The sequence below is a fragment of the Branchiostoma belcheri genome, unplaced genomic scaffold (assembly GCF_001625305.1).
Source record: "Branchiostoma belcheri isolate BF01 breed outbred unplaced genomic scaffold, Haploidv18h27 scaffold130, whole genome shotgun sequence".
NCBI classification, from domain to species: Eukaryota; Metazoa; Chordata; class Leptocardii; order Amphioxiformes; family Branchiostomatidae; genus Branchiostoma; species Branchiostoma belcheri.
Genome location: NW_017802714.1, coordinates 291,520 through 315,624, shown reverse-complemented (window position 1 = coordinate 315,624; position 24,105 = coordinate 291,520). Strand labels below are relative to the sequence as shown.

Genomic DNA, 24,105 nt, shown 5'->3' with positions numbered 1-24,105 from the left:
TCCATTTCAAAAGAGCATAACGTTATGGATGTCAACACAGCATTTAAAAGAATAGAATCTGTAATGCGTTTATGTTAATAGAAATGGGTATTGCTTGATACTGTAACGTTTCATAAATTGACAACTTCATTTAGTGCATACGTAGGTCTTGAAACGTTCCTTTTTGTAGAGACATACCTGGAGGAGGCTCATCATGACCTATATTGAAGAGACCTAACACACTGCCCACTACGGAACCAAAGGCACCGACGAAATCTCCTACGGCACTTAAGGCCTCAGTAGCACTTGCTAAGGCATCAGTAAACCCTCCTTTATAAGCCCTAGCCGGTGTATCGTCTGGAAAACAGAAGAAATGGCAGATAGTGGGTGCATTATAAAGAAAGACTTAACTTATAAATAACACTATTAAAAACTTTTATACATGTGTACATAGATGATAAACCGTTACATCACATTCATCAATTTCTGTCTGTTTGAACAAATCTTTCACTTAATGACACTGACAAATTGTCTGTTTGATACCTTTACATTAATGGCAAAAGATACAACTTGAAAGGCATCGTAATCATAGGATAGAATTAGACATTTTGTCATTACGTAGTACTATTACTGTTTTTGCACTATAATCTACAATGTCAGAGGTATTTTAAACACTATTAAACTATTACAAACGTTGTAAGGTATCACTTAGCAGCCCCTAGCCGTACCTTCTGCTGCTTGGAACCTTAATCCTGTGTCTGATCTCTGCAAAGCATGGGTGTCTTTCCGTGGGTCTGGGGTTTGCGATCTCCTGGTTACGAACCTTGTAGACTAATGTATGTGGTAGTCTCCTAATAATGTTGCTTACCATCTTAGCCTTACTTCTCCTAATGGCGTGGAGGGGTGATGCAGGGAATCGCCGGTAGGCATTTCACGTTAAAACCCAACAAAAACTGTTCATCTGACATTTTTATCGTTCACGTTTCACATGCTTTTGTAGCAACGGAGCTTATGTGGAAGTGTCTGGAAGAGGTCACTTTAAGACATCCACTGATGTCATCGCGGTTCTAGAATGATTTCGTAGTCTTCTAAATGCCTAGGCAGGGATTACTAATCGTAATGTCATATTTTTAGATAAAAAAACAACACTTCCGATGAAAAGAATCAGGAGCCTTCTCGACTGTTGCTCACTCTATAGTAATTTTTTACCGTAACACTAGAGCTAAATTTGCACTTTGCACCATTGAGAGTCAGTTTGTTTATTCTAAATGCACATTAAGTGCTCTTATGTAATCTCCAATCAGATCTTTTGGTGGGGGGGAGGCAGTATCAAATTGGCCAGTCTGTATCCAGTTCCACACCTTGGGTGGGGAACTGGATACAGACTGGCCAATTTGATACTGTCTTCCCCCCACCAAAAGATCTGCTTGGAGATTACTCTTATGTAGCTCTTTAACAATATTTACAATCAGATATAAGGTCGCCTTGAAGTGTATGAAGTGGAGATTAAATACTGTACTCTCCAAGCAGAGGTTTAGGTTTTGGGTTATCCTCGGGTGTTTTTAGACTTTTTATCGGGGTTTCTCTTTTTGCACTGGAATGGGTTTTAGGTTATTTAGGTTATTTTAGGTTATTTTTATACGGTGGAATTTTTCTTTCACCAAACCCGTGGGTTGGGTGAAAAAAAATTCCAGGGCAAAAAAGATGCCCCGATTAAAAAGTCTAAAAATACGCCAAAAATAACCTAAAACCCAAACCTCTGCTTGGAGTTAAAGATCGAATGAGACCAAGAACCCAGATAATAGTAGAATGCATTGTTTAACATACCTCTGACGATAGTCCGATAAATCTTGTTCACGCTTTCATCACACCAAAACTTCCCTCCGATGATTGGACTTCCATCAGTCGACAATATGCAAAAGGATGGAAGGCGACGAGTCTTAGAAATTTTGCCTGAAACTGCAAACAAGTTGCCTAGATTGCCTACAGCACAACTAGATATATACAGCTATCTACACGGAAAACCATGCATAAATATAGAATACAACACGGGGTATTCCGTATCGCCCGATGTGTCGGCCCGACCGCGAGTCGGATCGCCCGAGGCCGCAGGCCGAGGGCGATCCGACTCGCGGGAGGGCCGAGACCGAGGGCGATGCGGAATACACCGTGTTGTATTTTATTTATACCATACCCACCAAAGAAAACGCGCCTTTCAATGCAAGATGAGCCCAAAGTTGGTGCCACTAAACCCTAAAATGCAACAACATCAATTCCAACATCCGGATTCTGTATTCGAATTTTCGAAAGGGGCACACGCGGGTAGGGTGAAACGCGTTCGAATCGTCTTATGGAAGCCATGGAAGCGTTCGATAACGGGTTCCGGACCGGGCCGTACCAGCCGTCACGCCACGTACTAAATCGAACGCGTTTCGAACCGTTTTTATTTGCAGTTCGAATCGATCCGCGATCCCTAGCAACGCCGTTGCTAAGGAAACTCTTTTCGCGCAGCAGTTGGATGAAATTTCATCCGACTTTCACAGCTGCGTTGAGCCTGGTTTGTGGCATATTTACCTTCGTTGCGTTACATGTACCAGACGGGAATGCCATGTATTCTTGACATGATCAATTTTTGGAGGGTTTTACAACGTATTTTGTTAGATAAATGGTCATATTTGCTTAACAGTGAAATCGTCAAAATGGCGGTGCCGAACTGAGCTAAATTTTCGACGAAATTCACATTGGGGGCATTTACATGTAGCCCTCGATTCTGTCATATATGACCATTGAGTAAGATTCGTTGAATCTTTGACTATGTCTCTTGTGAAAATCTTGTTGGATCAAAATCTGGAAATGCTTGTATATTCATATCAACCGGGGCCACGTCCTCGGCCGTTTTACGCCAAAAGTTCTAAAACATTGGTTTAGTTGATTCTAGGGCAATCGGCGTTTTAGCACAAGTTGCGGTACTAATGTACCTTCTCAATATTGTCAAAGAATGCCTACAGACACAGACTACGTAAGTACGAACTGAATCAGCAAATGCTTTCTTACTCTTGCAGGTATTGTTACTAAAATCCAACGGTGCGGGTCTGGCGTCTGGCCTGTGGAACGCGCTTGAAGCCCGCGCTGTTTTTGGAACGAAAACGATGCCTCTGATGAGGTGGCCTCGCGCGATTACGAAGGAAGCTCATCACGTCCCCAAAATTGATAACAAATTATATACGGACAGAAAGTAGAGACTTCAGGCTATTTTACGCACTAGATTTCTTTTTGTTGTGAAAACTGAAATAAGGTAAAAACATCGGAGGAATTTCCACAAAAATCAAGTGGTTTCAGGTCATATTATCAAATGGGCAGAGGTTAACAATCGTTTTAAAAAGTCACTAGGAGTAAAATTGGAAGCTTAATATTCACAGATACAATGAAATAATGAAGATATATAGTTATAAACTCAAGCAACAAGCTTTGTAGTAAGAGGTTCCGACTCCCGGGTCTCAAAACGGCGCGCGGTTCGCCGTGAGAGTCAATCATAAATCTTAAGGTCAGATTTATATCACTTCGGGTTTGTGAATTGACTTGAAACTCGGAATCCATACACAGGAGACCATTGTTAACATAATTCCACATGGAAATTTACGTTCTACAGGGCCAGGACCTGTCCAGAGTAGGTGATAACTAAAAATGTCAAACCTGGGGCGTTCTATTCTGGAATCAAAATTATGACATGACCTCGCGCGTTTTGGGGGCATCTGCATGTCGCCCTCGAAATCGATAACAAGTTATATATCAACACAAACTAGAATCTTTGCTCTTTCAAACACACTAGATTTCCTGTTGGATCAGAATCTACAACAAGTTAGAAATGAGAAGGGGAATTCCACGAAAATTACCTGCTTTCGGGTCAAATTCTTGAAAGGATCACGGTATGCCATTGCTTCAAAAATGTATAGGAGTAACAAATGAAGCTTACACATTATCAATAAGTTAAAGTTAGGAAGATAAATGATTGCAGACCTCAGCTACAAGCTTTCAGGTAAGGCGTGTCGGTCCCCGAAATCATGGAACGGACTACTTTCTTTCGCGGAAGGAAAATAAAACTGCCTCGAACTCTCGACGTGGCGTGGCGGCTGGTACGGTGCGGCCCGGTCCGCAACCCGTTATCCAACGCTTCCATGGCTTCCATAAAACGATTCGAACGCGTTTCGCCCTACCCGCTTGTTCCCTTTTCGAAAATCCGAATACAGAATCCGGACGTTCGAATTGATGTTGTTGCATTTTAGGGTTCAGTGGCACCAACTTTTGGCTCATCTTGCATTGAAAGGCGTGTTTTCTTGGGTGGATATGACATAAATAAAATACAACACTGTGTATTCCGCATCGCCCTCGGTCCCCGCCCTCCCGCGAGTCGGATCGCCCGACGGCCGCATATCCGACCCGCGGTCGGGCCGATACCTCTGGCGATACGGAATACCCCGTGTTGTATTCTATATGTATATTGATACGCGAGAAATCTGTAAGACCCTTTTTTCACTGGATGGAGATAGCTTAGTGATCAAAATTTTATATGCATGAGTTCGATTTAAAGTACGATTTGAGAGATAAAAAAGACGCACGGTTTACATTATATACACAAAGCTGACATTATACAGTTCCTAAGTACGAATGAGATCTTGGTTGAGGGTTGATGGTCAATGATCCCCGCCTCAGTGAAAAAGGTAATTGTCACAAAACTTGGTAGGTACGTATGTCTTACGACCTAGAAATGATTAGATTTTGGGCCTCTGGCGACTTTTCTAGGTACTGCACAAGAATTCCTGTTTTAATCCGGCTGGACCAACGCCAAGAACATGAGGCTAAACCCTGGCAAGTGTAAAACTATGCAGGTCTGTTTCTCTCACACACCACCCCCCCCCCCAACCTGCATTAAACATCGATGGTCACCAGCTAGCTGTTGTCAGTGTAGCGAAGTGTCTTGGGCTGACATTTGAGGCTGACTTAAAGTGGGACGCTCACGTCAAGGAAACAACCAAGAAGGGGAATTCAAGGGCAATTCAACCCGCCCGTTGAAGATCTTCTTACAAAATATACTTCTTTCATCCGTCCTGTGTTGGAATATGCCGCGCCACTGTGGCATCCTGGTTTGACCAAAGCACAGAAAAGGAAGATTGAAAACATACAAAGAAGAGCCACCAGAATCATCCTTGCTAAGGAGTTCACGAACTACAAGTCAGTATTAGATATGCTACAGCTACAGACTCTAGAAGATCGTAGAATAGCCCTGTGCAGACGGTTTGCGAACAATATACAAGCTTCTACCCTCTACCGACACTGGCTGCCCCAAACCAGGGGTAGTGTCAGTGGGAGGATGACTAGACAACAAGCAAAACTTGACCAATTGCCAGCGCGCACAGAGCGGTACAACAAACGTACATTACCGTACCTTGTTCACATTTTAAATCATGAATAGTCTGTGAAATGTATTATTCAAATGACATCATTTAATGACTTTTTAAAACACGGAATGATGACCAGGATTTCATTTCACCGTCTAACGCTTTTAATCACACAATTCAGCCTTGTTGCTGTCAAGTGATGGCGCTGTATTGTGATTTGTGTTTGAAATAAAGCAAAGATATTTGTATTTCGTGACCTTGACTCTCCAAACAAATTGGACTACCCTTAAAGTTAGAACTCTTGCAATCCATTGTGGTGCCAATTGCCATCTATGAATGTGAGACCTGGAAAAGCACTACGGAAACAACTCAAGCTATGGACCCATTTCCGTCCAAATGTCTCAGAACCATCTTGGGCATCTAAGAGCAAAAGTCCCCCTTATCACCGTGATGGTAGCTGAGAGAAGACGTAGGTTTGCAGGACATGTAAACTACCAAACAATAGAATGACTAGGATAGCAATGGATTGGATACCAAAGGGGAAAAGATCAAGAGGAAGACCTAGAACTACCCTACGCAAAACAATTTAGAATGATGGGAAGAAACTGGGATTTGGCAACACGGAAACCATGGCTGCTGCGGCACAAAACAGAAACCTATGGAGGAGTACTGTTAAGTCTGCAAGTCGAGGAAATAAGGTCTAAGGTAAGGTAAGGTGACCTCGACATGTTAGGGCCAATGGTTTTGGGTGGTAGATAGCACTTGGGTGAAGAAGGAACTGACATCAGGTTGCTTGATTAAAATCTTTACAGAAAGATAGCTGATGAAACGGCTGTCACAGATTTCATGATTTTTAGTACGTAGGCGTAGGCAATGGCAATCTATCCATGTGATGTTCACAAACAGATAATTGCAAACAGACCGACGCTACTGGAAACATAACCTTCTTTTCGAACGAAACAAAATATCTGGTACTCACGTTCCAGAAAGATGACGTCGACCGGGTACAGCCCGAAGGCAACGCTGTAGTTTGAACATGCTGGTTCCAACCCGGACGGAAAGGGAAAGTTACCTTTGGCGAAAACCGCTAATGCTTTGATCTTGGCATCGGCGTAGGTTTCTCTTTCCTGAAACGAATGAACGGAAAACGTATACATTATATACGACGATAAAGAAAGCATCCGTACACTTATAACACATCAGTGTCAATCATGTGGCATGCCGTTTAATAGTAGTATCGATTGCATCATCCCTTAAGCGACGGTCACAACCCGCCGTACGTGCTTCTGCGTGCTGTCTACGTGCAAAAACGTGGGCAATCGTAGGGCATCCGTGCGTGGTGAGTACCACCTCCGTACGGAATACTACGGATTTGGGAGCACGCAGACACGCCGTAGAACTTTAAGTGCATGTAAAACTTATTCTACGTGCGGTCTGCGGATTTACCACCCGTGCGTGCGAGTACGTGCGACGCGCGTGCCCCGTACAGCCTATGAGCGTGCAACGTACGGACTCCGTGAGTCTAACTTCACTATTCTCACGTGCAATTGCTGTACGGACAGCGCACGAAGCACGTGCGTGCCACGACAGACGAAGATTACCAGACAAGACCCAAAGAAACGGGCCGTGGAAGACGACAGGGCGGCTAGTGATGATGAAGTTAACAGGAGGTGCACGCACTTACAACGTGCGAGTGAGTAAGGAAACCGTGCGTACGCCGCACGTGTAGGTACGGCCTGTACGCGGCAACGTGGCAATCGCACAGATATCGTACGTTGTTAGCACGTACAACTCACTTACGACTTGCGCAACGTACGATGCACGCAACCGCTGACGGCCAGGCGTGTCGTGCAGACCACGTACGTACACCTTGCGTAACCGTGCGAGTGGCGTACTCCCTCGGCGGGTCACCCTACGTTTTCAGAAAAAAACGGAGCAGACGTAGCCTCCCAAAAAACGTACGGACAAAAAGCACGTACGGCGGGTTGTGACCGTCGCTTTAGTGTTGGACATGTTAACCCTCAACAGTACACCTTCCTGGACTGATTAGTCTGTAAAACTGGGGTCCGCGCGGACCCCAAGACAGTTTTTTGCTAATTTTTAGAAATTATCAACATGATACCAGCTCATTTGCTTTGCAAATTGATGTCTGAACCTCTGAGTCCACATTACGTACAAATATCATACATTTTGACCTTTTCCTATTATTTGTTGAAGAAAAGACAAAAAGATAAAATATCCGATTTTTAAACCCTATTCAGACCGAGTGGTCTTTTGAGACCCGCGCCAACTTTAATCGCAAATAGCGCCTAAACGGCTTCGGCTAGAACCATGAAATTTGGTGGACACTTCTAAAATGTATCTGGAAAAAATTTCATATTAGTTAAATAAGTTGATGATTTTTTGTGTTGCCATGGCAACGGGTTTCCGACAGAAAGTTTTATGGGAAAAATCAGTAATTTTGGTTTAAACATTAAAATTTTCTGGGTTTTATATTAAATAACTGTTCCTTTCTGACATTAATAACATCTTACATAATCAACGATAAGTTAAATCATTCAATTTTAATAATATATGCTAATTTGATGACGTCATTGGTAAAAATCCAAGATGGCGGACCATATTATTAGCTCTGACGTCATATGACGTCATAATTACACCAAAGTTGTTTGAATTTAATTCTATTATTACACCATTCTCTGAAAAGTCGGTGGCCATAAGATAAGTGCATAAAATACATATAAAAACGGAAATAAAGTAATGTATAAGAACGCCAGTGTATCCATTACGATCGAAAGCCCGCTGGGGTCCGCGCGGACCCCAAAAGAAAATCAGATATAAAAATTTTTAGAAATGGGGGAAACTGAGTTATTTGCACTGTATTGAGGGACAACTTTGTGGGTTACAATTACCTGAAATTTCAGAAAAAAATCTTAAGAAACAAAAAAAAAAGCCTGAAAAGCCTAAAAAACGTTTTGTGCAACAAAATAGCTATAGACAAATATTGTTAGATCACCAAAATCTCTGTCTGACTCTTTGTAAATTGATTAAACCGCGATATTCATGCTCAGGTCATTTCCAAACAAGGGTACGGGTCCAGCCAGCCGCTTTTGGAAACGAAAGGTACTAACTTTAACTAATAAATATAAAAGACAACAGAACACACAAAAAAGATAAGTTTTAAAGATAATCATGAGTAGTAGTCTAAAAAGTTTAAAAGATAATCATGAGAAGTAGTCTATTTGTATCCATAAGAATTGTTGATTTTTCGTTCATACAAATAAACAGCCCGGCACGGGTCCGGGGTTTGCAAATGTGACCTTAACAATTTGCTTAAACCCAGGACTAAAATGGTGTTCAGATAAGAAACACGTGGCGTGGCTAAAGGGCAACCTCTCAAACATATAACGTGTATTCGGCCCCCGATTGACACTGGGCCCTCGCAAACAAAATTTACAGTACCGTGACCGTAATGCTGTCTCGCAGCCTAATAAATCAAGTCATGTAGACATATGGAAATGCAACTTTGCATTTGCTTATCAAAAGTTTGGTGCCGGAAATGATCTGTTAACGTTGTTGGGTCTAGGAATGGATTTATTGGGAACTGCATTATAATCCGATGATAAACTTTAAGATACTTTGATTTCATGAAAAACTAGAGTTCGGCGTTCTCATACCTCCATGAATATTTAGTGCTTTCGTAAATCTTATGCATGGTTACTGCCACCTGTAAATGTGCCACCTGTAAATGGCTTACAGTTACAATCCTGCCCATTAGTGAAATTTTAAGGTAAAATATGCACATGCAACAAGTCTTCATTATTTTGGCATGGACAAGGTATGATATTGTTGGCTACATGCAAGCTAGAGACTAATTTGTAGGTTTTATATACCCCATACCTTCTCCAAATCATGTTAACAGCTAAAAATAATCAATTAACCATTTTTCAAGGTAATCATGCAACCTATAAGAAACCCATTTACATGTATTATGTCAGTTCCTTACCCATTAGTAGTCTTATCCTTAACTCCTTTGCCACTTGTGGTTACTGTATTATGCTGAACATCAAAAGGCGTGACAGGGTAGCCTGGTTACCAAACCTATTATAGCCCCCGAAGGACTCGGGAGCTATAATAGGTTTGATAACTAGGCTAGTGACAGGGTAACAAACAACAGCATATTTTACAACATGACCAACACAGTCCGCTGATTCAGCATGTGACACATCCTGCGCATGCCTGAGGATGAACCTATTAGACTGTACGCCCTCTACGTGCCCTCTCATGGCAGACGAAGACGAGGCCGACAGCATGCCTCCTACTTCCAGTAAGTCCAACAGCTGCTGGGAGATGACTACAACCAACCGACAGAAAAGCAAGTCGCCAACCTTGCTCGAGACAAAGGGCAGTTGAGGGACCTTGCAGTCGCCTGCGCCGCAGCCGACCGATGATGATGATAATAAGTCTTATTCTAAGAAATATGGCCATTCTAGCAGTTCATCATAAATTATGGAAATAGGGTCCCGATTTGAATAAATTATGTTAAGTAATGTTCACCTTCACTGAACTTGCAAATATGGCAAGTACTGAATTTCCAGCAGGTTCTACTATATAAAATTGTGGCAATTTTCCATTAACCATGCAAATAAGGTTTTCATTTACATTATCAATATCTGCCAAATGAATGTTCCTGTCGTTCACAATCACATAAGTCACAAGTGTTTCATAGCCCTAATATCGAACAAAACAGATTTATACAATTTCCTCATTCCTCATCCTGATTTGCAAAATTATATTAGAACGAAAGCGCGATAAAATACATGAAGGATCGGAAAAACAAGATGCCTAGGTTTGGAATATACTAACTGTAGAAATGCAAATGTTACGACGCAAATTCAATAAAACAGCAATAAATCTCTGCTAATTAGCTAAACAGCAGCAGTCGCCCTGTTCTCATTCTTTCATTTCTTTATTTCTGTATAACCATTCAAATGGAGGGGGAGACAATAGGTGATGACTCACCTCTACACGTTGTCTCTCTTTTTCATCACATCTTCTCTTATCACATTTTTCGACACTGTCGTGACACTCTGATCATAATACAGTAAGCATGGTTCCTTGTAACAGTTTTTCCAGTAACAGTCCAAAATCAAATAACTTTGGTGGGGGCTAACACGGGTGAGGGTGAGTCTGTAAATCAGTGGCGAAACCTTGTGTTCCTTAAAAATGAAGCACAGAGATTATTTTCTACTCTAGACCAAAATGATTACTAGTATTAAAAAATAAGGAATATGAATGTTCATTCATCCAGAATACTACTGTCCCTCCGACAAAGGCATGAGATCTACGACATCTAGTTTTATCATATTATTCTCTCTTAAAAATTGTTTTTATTATAAAAAAAGCTGATAGGGGAACCAAACTCACGCGACGTCTTGCCGAGCACAAGAGCAAGGTCCAAAATTCAAGACACCAGCATGTCCAAATCGCGATATATCAAGACCGAAAGTTCCGGTGCAGTAAGAATCGAAAGCCCCAAAACCTCATCATTTCCAGTTTTCAAGTATGAAACGAATCCACCCAGCCGTTCTTGAGTTATCTTGTTGGCCATCAGACAGAATGACAGACAAACCCAACTAAAACTTGTAATTCATTACCTCATACCTTCGCAAAACGATGTTAATTTTTATGACTGATGAATTATAGATTCCCCCTGCTCAATATGCAAATAGGATCCTTATTTGCATGAATTATATTAGATGATCATATTTTCCACCCTGACAGTCTTATCTTAACAAAAAGGACAATATAGCATTTCCTCATATATTATACAAATAAGATCCATATTTGAATGCGCTATGTTTGATAATGTTCCCTTTCATTCATCTCACATACTGACGACGATCCATCATCCGGTCTTGAGTTATCCTCCATGAATTGTTTTTCAACAAAAGCCCCTGCAGTTCCTGAGCAAGCTACTTGGGGGCTAAAACTCACGTTACTTCTTCCCCCGCACAAGAGCTACCTATCATTATAGCATGTCTAGATCATTAGATATCAAAACCGTAATTTCCGCCGCAGTGCCATTACAAGCTGCTAGGGGGACAAAAATACTGTCATTTTCAGGTCTCTTGAAAACTCAATCGCCTAATAAATATCAAGACAATTCATGTAAGCCTTCTCGAGCCATCGTGTTTACACACACACACACACACACACACACACACACACACACACACACACACACACACTCACACACACTCACACACACACACACACACACTCTCTCTCTCTCACACACTCTCTCACACACACACACACACACACACACACACACACACACACACACACACGAACGCCTCTAAAAACATATCCTTCTTGGCGAAGGTACATATAATATCTATGAAATTTCATGGAGGTAATTAAGCGAACTGTCCTCTTGGCAAAAATACACAGGCCTGCGATGTAATTTATTTATATACCCGGTACCCACCTGTATATAACCATGTGGCAGCTGTATGCATCACCAACACGTGTGACTACATGTGACACGTGGATAAATTTAAGCTATGGGCCTTTTTCCCATGGCCCACTTGGATGTTTTTACCGTATCATATATCGACTTCATGATCCGTGTCGAAGGTTATGGGTTGAACTTGGCGGGCGTATTTTAACGATTTAAAATACTTATGACCCTTTATCTTTTAAAAATGGTTTACTGGAAGTAGGGAGCTCGAGTGAATTAAGCTAAAGTGAAACGACGACTGGGAGAGAAAAGCGTAAAATTGAACACGGAAGTATTATGTCATCAAGCCTGTCAACCAAGCCGGTTTGATCCGATAAGATCGATCGGGATTCAATAACTCCTTGCAATTTTACCACTTTCTGTCAGGGGGAGCAACTACACGCGGAATGGCCGGGCCGCTTTTTTATCCACTGAAATTTCTGTTGAACATGCAAGGATTTAGCCTTCCAAACACAAGCCGAACTCCACCCAAACAAGATTAGGTGTAGGTCGGCATGTGTTCAGAAAGATGTTTCAAAACATTTAAAACATTCGGGGGTTGATTGAGAATTTTAGGCATGGTGGCTGGTGTTCGTAAGTCAACTATAATTAATTCTTATTATTAATGGTTAGGTTGTTATATTTATGTGCTATATTGGTTTTATGCTTTACAATTTATGTCAGAATGTTCAGTTGTTGATTTCCTTATATATGTTGTTAATTTAGTTTAGATTGTGTGCAGTTGCTTTGCTTAAGTTTCTTTATTTAACTTTTAAGTTGTTTATTACATGTATGTTGTATATATGTTGTATGTGCCATGATCCATATGAGGCAAAAAGCAAATAAATAAAGTTTACAACTACAATAGATAGTTTTCTGGCTGTGTTCGGGGGTCAAATTTGAATCAAATTTAATTCAAATTCGTTTCAGTTCGTGCATAAAGGTAGGCGTGGCCTAAATCTGGTCAGACTGCCCCCGAACACCAACGAGTCACGTTCGATTGACGTTCGGGAGCAAGGTCGGGGAAATGGCCGACAGGGGCTGGACAAGCCCGGACCGGGTCGCTTATCACACCAACCTTGACTCTGCGGGCTACGAACATCCAAATGAAACTAGGATAATTAACGACTGATAAAGCAACGGTCACAACCCGCCGTACGTGCTTCTGCGTGCTGTCTACGTGCAAAAACGTGGGCAAACGCAGGGCATCCGTGCGTGGTGAGTACGCTGGGGAGTACGGATTTGGGAGCACGCAGACACGCCGTAGAACTTCAAGTGCATGTAAAACTTTTTCTGCGTGCGGTCTACGGATTCACCACCCGTGCATGCGAGTACGGGCGACGCGCGTGCCCCGTACGTACCGTACGAAATACGCACGTGTGAGTACGGCTGGAGTACGGCCTCCTTACGGTAAAGTTGCAATCGCACAGGGATAGTACGTTGTAAGCACGTACAACTCACTTACCACTTGCGCAACGTACGATACACGCAACCGCTCACGGCCAGACGTGACGTGCAGACCACACTCTTACACTTTGTGCAACCGTGCGAGTGACGCTCGTCGACGCCTCTCCTTCCCCACGTTTTCAGAAAAAAAAAAGTAGCAGGCGTAGCCTCCCAAAAAACGTACGGACAAAAAGCACGTACGGCGGGTTGTGACCGAGGCTTAAAGGAGCCTGTTAAAGGTAAATAAGGAGCCTAGACTTCTTCCGTAGATCAGTCACAGAGCGCAGGATTGATTATAACAAACTGCGTTATATATCTGTTGACCATGTGTCCATTTTGTCAATGGTTAATAACAGATCCCAACTGACTCACATGCCCAAAATGCTGACGCAGAGACACCAACACACACACACACACACACACACACACACACACACACACACACACACACACACATAATGGTAAAAATAGGTAAAATGGTAAATGGTCCCAGTGCATGTACTTACCTTTATGATATACATATATTATATACCTTTGTGTATGTACCCATGGCATATGTATCTACTTTTATGTACATGACACCAAATCAAAAATCCATTCCGTAGATTGCTGCATCTATACAGTGACAAAGCCATTAGCCTTTAGTTAAAGGTTTTACCTTGTAGACGAACCTATTCTTCCTTTATTAACACCTGAATTGACTAAACGTATCTTACCTTTAGCGTATTGTCGGATCGCGACCAGACATGCTGCTTCGGCACGATAAAACAGGTCTCTGTGACCGCATCGACGGTAGTCAACAGATTCTAATGGAAAAATGATAAATAAACATCATGTAGAACATCCTTAACAACAAGCTCGCTACATAATAATGACAATTAACCGCTAAAAGTTGTCGACTTTTTCCCTCAACAACGTTGCTCATTGTTACCCTGCACAAAGGTGGCACTAAAGCTGTACCAAGAAAAACTGGATCTGAGTTATTTACACCACTTTGGTCTCAGTTAACTGTTTTTACCTGAATATGTTTTAAAAAAACTCATATCCGAAATTGATAATGGTGAAAAATTACTTGACGCAAGTTTTGGTGTGACTGAAATGCTTATACCACACTGGAAAATATTCTTAATGTTTACAACTCACTTATCTGGTACAGCAACAATTTGGTTATTATCAGCAGACAAACACACACACACACACACACACACACACACACACACATACACACAAAATACACTCACGCACGAAGATTTGAACAAAATGTCAGCTTCGTTGAAAATAGCAGAAAGTACTCGTGACAAATACAAGCGCGGGCACCAAGCAGCCTGATAACGAGAGCATTTACATCACAAATCATATCCTTCACAGCGAAACCAGCGGAAGAAAAAATGCATTTGAGACTGTCATCTCCCCAGTTTGGTCAATCATACCAGGTCACTCCTACTCTTCTCGACAAATGCCCTCAAACCTATTGAACGAGGCTTAAGGCTCCCTTATACAAAGTATTCATGACCCCTCTGCCAAACGAATACGGTCTTTTTGTTATATAGTTGCTTTACTTGCCCAAACTGGGAATCACTCCCTCCCATCTATCTCTTGGGAATTTGATCCATATGGCCAAGCAACGGTCAAGTTCGATGAATTTCCCTTTCTTTTCACATCTTGTCATTAAGCACACTGAAAAGAATTTGAACTGTCCCAAATAGAAATTAATTTAGAAAATTTTTTTGCCCATCCTGCTCATGTATTTTATTTGTCTTCTATCCCTCATGCTTACCTGCTGTCGACCTGGGTTGAGAAAAATGCTGTCGAAGAGTGCACTTTCTGACACACGAAAGCAAACGAAGCAGATGACAACGATGTACACTACTTGGATATTCTTCATCATGAAATTCAAACGAAAACAACAACGGAACAGTCACATTCTCTGTGCCGCAATCGTTACGTTTGATTCAAATAAGTAATCCTTGAATGGACTTTCGCATTTGAAGTTTACACTGTTTACCATACCGCTACGTTAGTCATTGTTTGAATAATGGATTATCTCAAAATACGTGATGCAAGAGGTAAATGAATGTGACATGCATGTAAACACAATATTATGGAGCCCTTGCTGAGTGTCACTTTCTAGGCTCTGCATTGTGTGTTATCAGACTGAAATGTGCTGACCATAATAAATAGAAGACTGAGACATCACATAGTTTTAAACCGCTCAAAATACTTTATTTACTTTACGAATGCCAACAGGTGACAAATTGTTTGTAGCTACGTGCAGTAAAGCATGTCTGATGCAATCCCTCTCTAGTATTGCGTAACGTGCCTGTTAAACAGAATCAGCAAAATTAGAACTTGATGTTAAATATCTCTTAGCTTAGATGTTAAATATCTCTTAGCTTAGCTAATCACAAATTGACTTTCTAAAGCAGTCGTTTTAGAGTGAGCTAGTCAATTTAAGGATGATATTTGATATAACTAAGTAAGATAGTCCATGCACTGACTCATGCCCATAGCCAGAATTTTGGTTGGGGGGGGGTGCTTCTCCCCGCTAACCAAAGGACCAGCGAGCGCCGAAGGCGCGAGTTTCTTAATGGGTTCGGGGGCATGCTTTCCCGGAAAATTGTGAAAATTGAACCTTCTCAAATGGTATTTCCTGCGTTTTTAGACGATCTCAAATGAAAAATCAGAGATAACTCTCCATTCAATGACAAGGTGGAATAGCAATGACAAAGAGCATTTTTTTCTTGGATTCCAGCCCCGGCGGTGATACAAATAAGCCCACCTTTAAAAAAAATCATGGGGCTTTGGATAAAAAGTGGGCACTTTGAGCCTTGCGTGTGGGGGGAGGGGGGGGTGCGTCGGAAGAACTTACAAATTTCGTTGAATGGTAATTAATCTATGATCATCGATATGCCGTACGACATATAACATCTGACAATTTGGTCAGTTTTCACTGCAAATAACATCTACATTATCTTCCAAACACAGGTCACGCCAAGACGTGCAGATTTTGGAGAATGAAGAATTCTCTAACTCTGCTAGGTACTGAAGTTGGATACTATTTATAGCATCAATACTGGTGCAGTTGCCAGGGAAGTATCCAGAATCACCCGCGACCTCGTCAACTTCTGAACTTCGATCTGAAACAGAAAAACAACCGACAATGAACGGTAGATCAATATTTACTGCCATTAATGAGTTGTGATAAAAAGCCTATCAATCACACATGAAAGGACCGAAAGGATAAAACTATTCGGAATATTTTGAGGTTATCTTAAGCTTGTTGGAACAACGTGTGGGAACAGTCAACATGTTACCCCCTGTAAGATCCTGCCAGCAAACATTAGGCGGTCAAAGTTCTAGAATCCTCTGGTTCCTAAATTCACGGGTTCGACAGACACATGTTGGCATACGGCCTTGAGTAAGTGAGTGAGTGAGTGAGTGAGTGAGTGAGTGAGTGAGTGAGTGAGTGAGTGAGTGAGTAATCGAGTGAGTGTGTGTGAGTGAGTAGTTGAGTGAGTGAGTGAGTGAGTAATTGAGTAAGTGAGTAATTGAGTGATTGAGTGAATGAGTGAGTGAGTGAGTGTGTGAATGAGTAGTTGAGTGAGTGAGTGAGTAATTGAGTAAGTGAGTAATTAAGTGAATGAGTGAGTGAGTGTGTGAGTGAGTGAGTGAGTGAGTGTGTGAGTGAATGAGTGAGTGAGTGTGAGTGAATGAGTGAGTGAGTGAGTGAGTGAGAGTGAGTGAGTGAGTGTGTGAGTGATTGAGTGATTGAGTGAGTGAGTGAATGAGTGAGTGAGTGATTGAGTGAGTGAGTGAGACATCGTGGACATGATGTATCTACTGTTTTTTCGATAACAGAAAGCATTTTAACACAAGGTCGAGAAAAACAGAAACAAAATATAGAAGCATGTTGATTACTATACATGTACTTGAACATGATTTAATTGGTATAAAGACAAGGACAACACAAACGACATAGCGATAGCTTCACCTGAACACGGTACTGTAGCTGCAGGAAGCCATGATCCATGGGCCCCACACACGTACAGCTGATGCAGCTTGTCCTCCAGTCCCCTCGGCACAGTCCATCCCTGCTGACAGAAGGCCTTACACACACGGCCCAGCCTCGTGATCCAGCCGTTACAAGCTATGGCTCCATGGACCGGGGGAGGCAGTGCAGGGCAGGGGTGAGCTATGGAGGAGGAAAGAAAAAATAAAGTTTCATTTATCATAACATCTCATTCTCTGCCATTGTATGAATTAAAACGTTTATTCCATGTTCTCTTGTCTGTACAATGTTTATTAATCCATTGTTCACAATTGAAAATGCAATTGATTCTGTGATATGATTCTACAATTGATCGACAGTGGTATCCAACCCAGGTGTGGCTATACTGAACTTGAGGATTTCTGCCATCAGCATTTGATTTCAATTTAACATCAGTTAATAACAACATTTTTTTTTTGGTTACACACTACTGTAGTGACCCAAATTGGTGATGTTTGCTCCATCCACGAGGCAAAATCAGTGAATCACATTCTTCTGCAAAGTTAGAACCGGTGGGAACTTCTAGCCCCCAACCATCATTTGATTAATTAGAGAACACAGATGTGCAATGTAGCTTTATACTAAATTTCAGGTCGTTAGTTTTTTTAATATCAAGGCTCAGGCCGAAACTTAAGTAGGCGAAAGTATACATAAAATGATTTTAAAGACCTGCATTAAAAAGATTAAAACGACTGTGGTTATCTGTTAACGTTACGTCCTGCCAATTTTTAGGTCATTTGGCCCCAAAAGAAATTGAATGCATTTAAAGAAATTGCAAAAAACACCGGGAAAAATACTTGTCCTTATATCATAAACGATTCGAACGCGTTTCGCCCTACCCGCTTGTGCCCCTTTCGAAAATTCGAATACAGAATCCGGACGTTGGAATTGATGTTGTTACATTTTAGGGACAAGTGGCATCAACTTCTGGCTCATCTTGCATTGAAAGGCGTGTTTTCTTGGGTGGGTATGACATAAATAAAATACAACACGGTGTATTCCGCATCGCCCTCGGTCCCGGCCCTCCCGCGAGTCGGATCGCCCTTCGGCCTGCGGCCGTCGGGCGATCCGACCCGCGGTCGGGCCGATACCTCGGGCGATACGGAATACCCCGTGTTGTATTCTATATATACCTTTGGTATAGAGTGAAATAAATAACAAACTTACGATACACTCTTATTGTAAACTCGCAAGAAGATCTCAGGCCGTTGGAAGGCTTGGTCGCGGTGTACTGGATAACGTACTGCCCCCATGGAAATATCTCTTCGTTGTTGGCATAGTTCGATATTACATTGACTGTCTCGTTCCTGAAGTCACTAAAGATCGGGGGTTGCCAGGTCACAGTTTCTCGGTTCTCAACTGCCGTTATATTTTGGCCAGGTGGACAAAAGTCGATAAGCGGTGGTGATATGTCTGCGAAGGGAAGACAGCGTCAGGGTTTTGTGTCATCTTTGTAATTAAATGGACACGGTGATAAGTTTTTAGTGATTCTAGGTGAGAGAATTTTTTGTGACTGTAAATTTTTAACTGTAAAATGTAACAAATGAACTTTCATGATAGTATTTTAAAATACATGTAAACGCGTTCAAGTAAATATATATGTTTCATATAGAAAATTTGAAGTTTCGAAATGAAATGCAAATGGATTAAAGAAGTGACAACTATTAAGTAACTAAAGCTGTCTGTCTATTATCGTGCCACTTGGTGCTTTGATAAATGAAATATTGTATATCCAGCATCCAGTATATGATGCCGTTTATTCATGATAAACCTGTAATTACGGGGACAAATCATACCTGTTTCACATCTTTCTCCCGACCATCCTTCCATGCAGTCACACTCGTGCTGCTCGATGCCATTAATGCATGTCCCCCCATTTTGACAAGGATTGCTATGGCACGTGTTGCCGACTGTGTGGGAGAAAAGGTGGTAAACTAACTGGAATAGCAAAAGCAATGTGCACTTACGTAACACTTAGGTTGATAAGTTTTTCTTTTACTGTAAAATATTTGGATTTGAAAGTGATCTTGTTCAAGTTCAGCTCACTAAGAGCATGTAACTTTTTCTGGTCTTGGATAAAATGGTAGACGCTGCGCCCTGTATTCACAGTTTATTGTACAGTGGAAATCCCCCTAGCTCTCTTGACAAGCATAATGAACAGTGGACCACGGCTTAACGCCCAACCTTCATACCTCCGTCACACAGCAGAAATATCGATCGTCCGACTGGTCCGCAAACTCCAAATGATACTTTTGGCATGCTGATTGAAGGGGGCTTAAGGATTGAAGGGGGCGTATTTGTTGATCGCCAGAATGCCACCTGCTTTTAAATTGACACAAACCCGAGTGTATTTCTGATCCAGAAATCTACAGTAGATACATTGGACGGGGCTCGGGCGATGGGCTTGGAACAGGATGAAGGGTCGTTGCCCCATTACTGCATTAGAAGGCAACGTTTAAAACAATTGTGATGATTTAGTTTATAGGGATTAATGGGACGGACGGTCAGAATAAAGAAGGAATCCTGTTATAGATTAAAAATGCTACAACAGGAGCCATAAAAATTGACTATACATGCTAATTACTGTAATGAAAACTGCTTTAACCAAGTGGGAGTCGGCCAAAACTGGCTCGTGTGTTGGCATCCAGGTTTCTCAGGCATGTCGAGGCTCACCCGAAAATGCAACCAAAACAAACAATTTTAAAATTCAGTTACAATTCCTATTTTCAGTGAAATTAGAAAAATCATTGCCCCGGAAGGGCGTACACGCAATGATTTACATCTATAACCATTTCCGTCATTTATACTTGTTTAGTACGAATTAGGGCAAATCTTGTCGACTACGAAGAGTGGGGCAAATACGAGTAGTACAATGCAAAATTTAACTTCAAATGCATAATATCTACCTTTACTTATGGTCTGCTCTCAGACTGTTAATTCTTACACATTCATATAATATGATTATACAGCAGTCTAAATTCCTCCTGCTATAAAATTGCAAAATGATTTAATCCAACACCAGTTACCATGGTGATAGACTAGATTTTCTGGGTCAAAGGTCACTGTTTGGAGAAGAAGAAGAGGAAGGAACTGAGGAAAAACAATATGTTTTATGTAGTGTGAAATACCATGTTCTCCATTTTTAAGGCATCATTTTTTCGGGCTCATTTTTTCGCTCGCTTGGATCAGCTTCGGGGTGCCCAGGGGTAAAACTAACTCAGTGTAGCCTTAAGAACTCTTTTATAGACAAAATAGCTATACTTTTTGCGACAAAATCATTTGGTAGCCAGCGAGCATCAGCGGCCGATTCCAAGACTTGTCGGCTAAGCTATTTCCTTGCTGAGTGATGGACGAGGCCTGCGATCCTTTCCAAAAGTGTGCATGTCAGGTGAGCGGTTACATCTGTTAGAATCGACAACCTCTTGGTCCAGAGGCAGGGTCACTAACCACTAGACTGAATCTAGATAGCAAGCAAGATTAAAAAAACACAATTGTCACAGCAGATGTTTGGCTCGCATAATTCATTGCTATATAAGTAGCATTGAATACATACTTACAGAGGCATTGTGGTTTTGATGCCGACCATACTCCATTTGACTGGCAGTAAGCATTGCTTTGCCCCACAAGAACGTAGTGCGTGTTGCAGCTGAAGTACACATAATCGCCATACTGATAGCTGCCGCTCACATGGCCGTTGGCAATAGATCCAGGATACCCACAGCTTACACCTTGAACAGAATATACGTTTATATTAGAAACATGATTATAAATACAGCAAGGAAAAATGAACCGAAAAAATTTGGCCAATGTGTCATAGAACGAGAGAGTAATATCAATAAGTTGAATTTACAAAGCAAGACCATGCTTACGTATATTACACGTAGTCCCTTGCCAGCCGTTATAACACGAGCAGGTGTAGCGAGTATGGTACTCCCGACAAGTCCCATGCCTACACGGATTGCTGGCGCATGCATATATACCTGGATAAGAGTAACCATGTATGGTGAGCGTAAGTTACTTTAAGGGCAGTAAGAACAAAGCAAATTGTATTGAAGAGCTAAGGCTGAAGTGATTAATAATCCTTAGCTTGTTATATTATTTATACATGTATTCACAAGATGTGATGTCCATTTCGTCGTTCTGTTTTTTATCCTATTCATTTCATTTAGGACCACTCGCCAAAAAAGGTATAATTTCGAATTTCCCAATACTGTCAGTATTAAAAATCCCCGGGATAGGGGGCTTGACTGTGCAGCAACGGATGCATATTGATCAGTAAATTTTCTTTTTTCGTCAAAATGCTAAAGTGGTAAAGTAGTAGAGTACCTGACCTGAGTAACTGATCTTTAACTTTTGAAATTGTGTGATAACCATTGATGAAAATATTTACTTCAGGTGTGGTATCCTAGCTTCACCAAACTACAGTGTTTTCTGCAAACACTTTTAATTTATGATATGGTATATACTGCTTGCACCAAAAAGTACCCTGGTGGTAATGTGTAGAAAATTAAATTTGATATTGATTTAAGCTCTCTGACAAAATATGGAGTCAGGATAAAAATCTATAGCACCATTTGCTTGTGTTTCTAATATCAGGTGGTTCTGCCGTCTTCTATACACTACTGGTTTCGCCTCAATTTCTTCAATTTCTTCTAGATATAGATAAAACATAGCACAGTTTGCCTAATCCTTTTTGTAACTTAAGAGTGCATTTAACCCCACTTGAGCATGAATATGCAATAAACTTCATTGTCATTGTCATTATTCGAGGGTGTCTTGATCCGTATATGTTCTAGAACAAAATAGTCCACATACACAAAGCAATGCATGCCAATGGTGAATATGATATCAACGTACGTATGTTTCATTCAATATTAACTCGGGAAGCAAACATTTTATGGGTTACACATTTTGTTTCCAACTTCACTTCAGAAGTACCCAGTGTTAGCCCTTGTTTAAAAGAAACTTTTAGACATTGTCTAGTATATGGAGTGCTCATATTTTGTCTAAAATATATTTAGCACTTACGGTCACAATAAGGTGGGGTGTAGCCTGGTCGACAACTACAGACATTAGGCCTGATACACGTACCACCGTTGCGACATCTCGGGCTACAGATTGCTGAAAAGGGATGATAAAGGAAATCAACAGCGTACGTTGAAAGCAGATTGAAAGGTCACAAATTCAACAAAATATCTATGCTTTCTTTTAAGAATTAATGATGGATTTCGTCCTTTTGAACACATTGATATACTTGGTTGTTAATGTATTTGAGAGCTTTTTGACAAAGAGTGGCGACAGCCTTTTAACTCCACTTTTCCCTGAATAAACAAGTGGCAGATAAGGTAAGACTAGCTAAGTTAAAAAATGTTTAAATAGCAATGCAGAGGAATAAGATTGCTTTAGACTTACGACTATTACAAGTAGAACCCTGCCAGCCATCACAGCATCGGCGACTACTCCGGTATGCCTGTCTGTACACCGGACTAGAAAATAGTTCCAAAATAGCAACTTTTACTGTACTGTGGTCGACACCAATGTAAATGGGTGTAATACAAATTTAAAAAGCATTGTATTTTAGATGTCATTCTTATTTTAGTAATTCATTTTTCATGTTTTTTCCTGTACCTAACAAGACAAAATGATTGCACCCATTCATTCATATTATAAGATATTAAATGCTCTCGATTTGTCAGGCGATTTTTGCCTTGATCACTATCGTTGCTTTATTGAAAAAAAGTTTGCAGTAGAAAAGCTAAATTGTCCCCACTTTTACAATAGAACAATATTCGATTTAAGTGGCCTCAAGTTGATAATTGGCTTATTGACACAAATAGGTCACTTTGCTTCCGAATTAAAATAACAATGAAAAGACGGTGACATAAAATTCTACAACAACATTTAAATCGCATGATTTTCTTGATTATATCATCGATTGGTTAAGTTGGCAAATATGCATTGTTTGCAGATATCCAATTTAAGGTTCATACAACTGCAACTGTTCCCTTTACATCAATATAAACATTAGCTTACTGTCGGTCGGTGCACTGACTCGCCCAGAAGAAACCACAACTATCGTAGGTGATCAGGTAGGTGAGAACCGCATAGCTCTCTGAGACATAACAGTATCTGGAACTGTAGAAAACATGGTGAACAAGTCGATTTCATGTTACTTCTGAAATGCGTTGTATACTTTTTTACCGAGTTGTATAAACTGTTGAAAATATCTTGACAGACGTGCATTTAAAAGATGCTTATCACACATCATGTGTACATATACGCGGCTTGTGCGTGAAAGGCGTATCTCTAGAGAAAAGCGCAAAAATAATACTTCTCATAATTGACTAAATATACAACTAGAGTTCCACGATCTCATACCTTCGCTAAATGATGTAAACCTTTATGACTGAGAAATTATAGATTATTCACCCTTGATTATGCAAATAGGATCCTTATTTGCATGAATTATACCAGTTGATCATATCAAGACAATCTTATTTTAACAAAGAATGCCTTTATATCATTTCCTCATAAATTATGCAAATGATGTTCTTAATTGAAAAAGTTATGCTTGATGCGTGATGTTTTCACTTATCTTACAAACACCCCTTCACTTATTGATGTCTTCACTTATCTTACAAACACCCCAATTATGAAATTCCAGGCAATTACCACTATGGCATTACGACATTTTATCATTAATTATGGAAATTAAGTCTTCATTTGCATAA

General features: G+C 40.9%; 2 protein-coding genes across 2 annotated transcripts in view; both read right to left on the bottom strand.

The window, feature by feature from the left end:
• LOC109464017 (sushi, von Willebrand factor type A, EGF and pentraxin domain-containing protein 1-like) overlaps positions 1 to 15,306 on the bottom strand; it is a 41,708-nt gene extending 26,402 nt beyond the window's left edge. Inside the window, exons 1-5 of the mRNA XM_019760936.1 lie at positions 15,104 to 15,306; positions 14,043 to 14,132; positions 6,355 to 6,502; positions 1,807 to 1,938; positions 178 to 336 (exon numbers count right to left, since the gene is read on the bottom strand). Of these exons, the coding sequence (XP_019616495.1) occupies positions 178 to 336; positions 1,807 to 1,938; positions 6,355 to 6,502; positions 14,043 to 14,132; positions 15,104 to 15,214 (640 nt within the window). The 5' untranslated portion in view covers positions 15,215 to 15,306. The remainder of the gene's footprint in view (positions 1 to 177; positions 337 to 1,806; positions 1,939 to 6,354; positions 6,503 to 14,042; positions 14,133 to 15,103) is intronic.
• Positions 15,307 to 15,931: 625 nt separating this feature from the next.
• On the bottom strand, positions 15,932 to 23,506 carry LOC109464028 (sushi repeat-containing protein SRPX2-like). Its single transcript, XM_019760949.1, has 9 exons — positions 23,408 to 23,506; positions 22,787 to 22,860; positions 22,403 to 22,495; positions 21,244 to 21,354; positions 20,932 to 21,102; positions 19,171 to 19,284; positions 18,542 to 18,787; positions 17,318 to 17,518; positions 15,932 to 16,463 (listed from the first exon to the last, which is right to left on the bottom strand). Exons 6-9 carry the CDS (start codon positions 19,202 to 19,204, stop codon positions 16,267 to 16,269), a joined length of 678 nt encoding a protein of 225 aa, XP_019616508.1. The 5' UTR covers positions 19,205 to 19,284; positions 20,932 to 21,102; positions 21,244 to 21,354; positions 22,403 to 22,495; positions 22,787 to 22,860; positions 23,408 to 23,506; the 3' UTR covers positions 15,932 to 16,266.
• Positions 23,507 to 24,105: the final 599 nt, after the last annotated feature.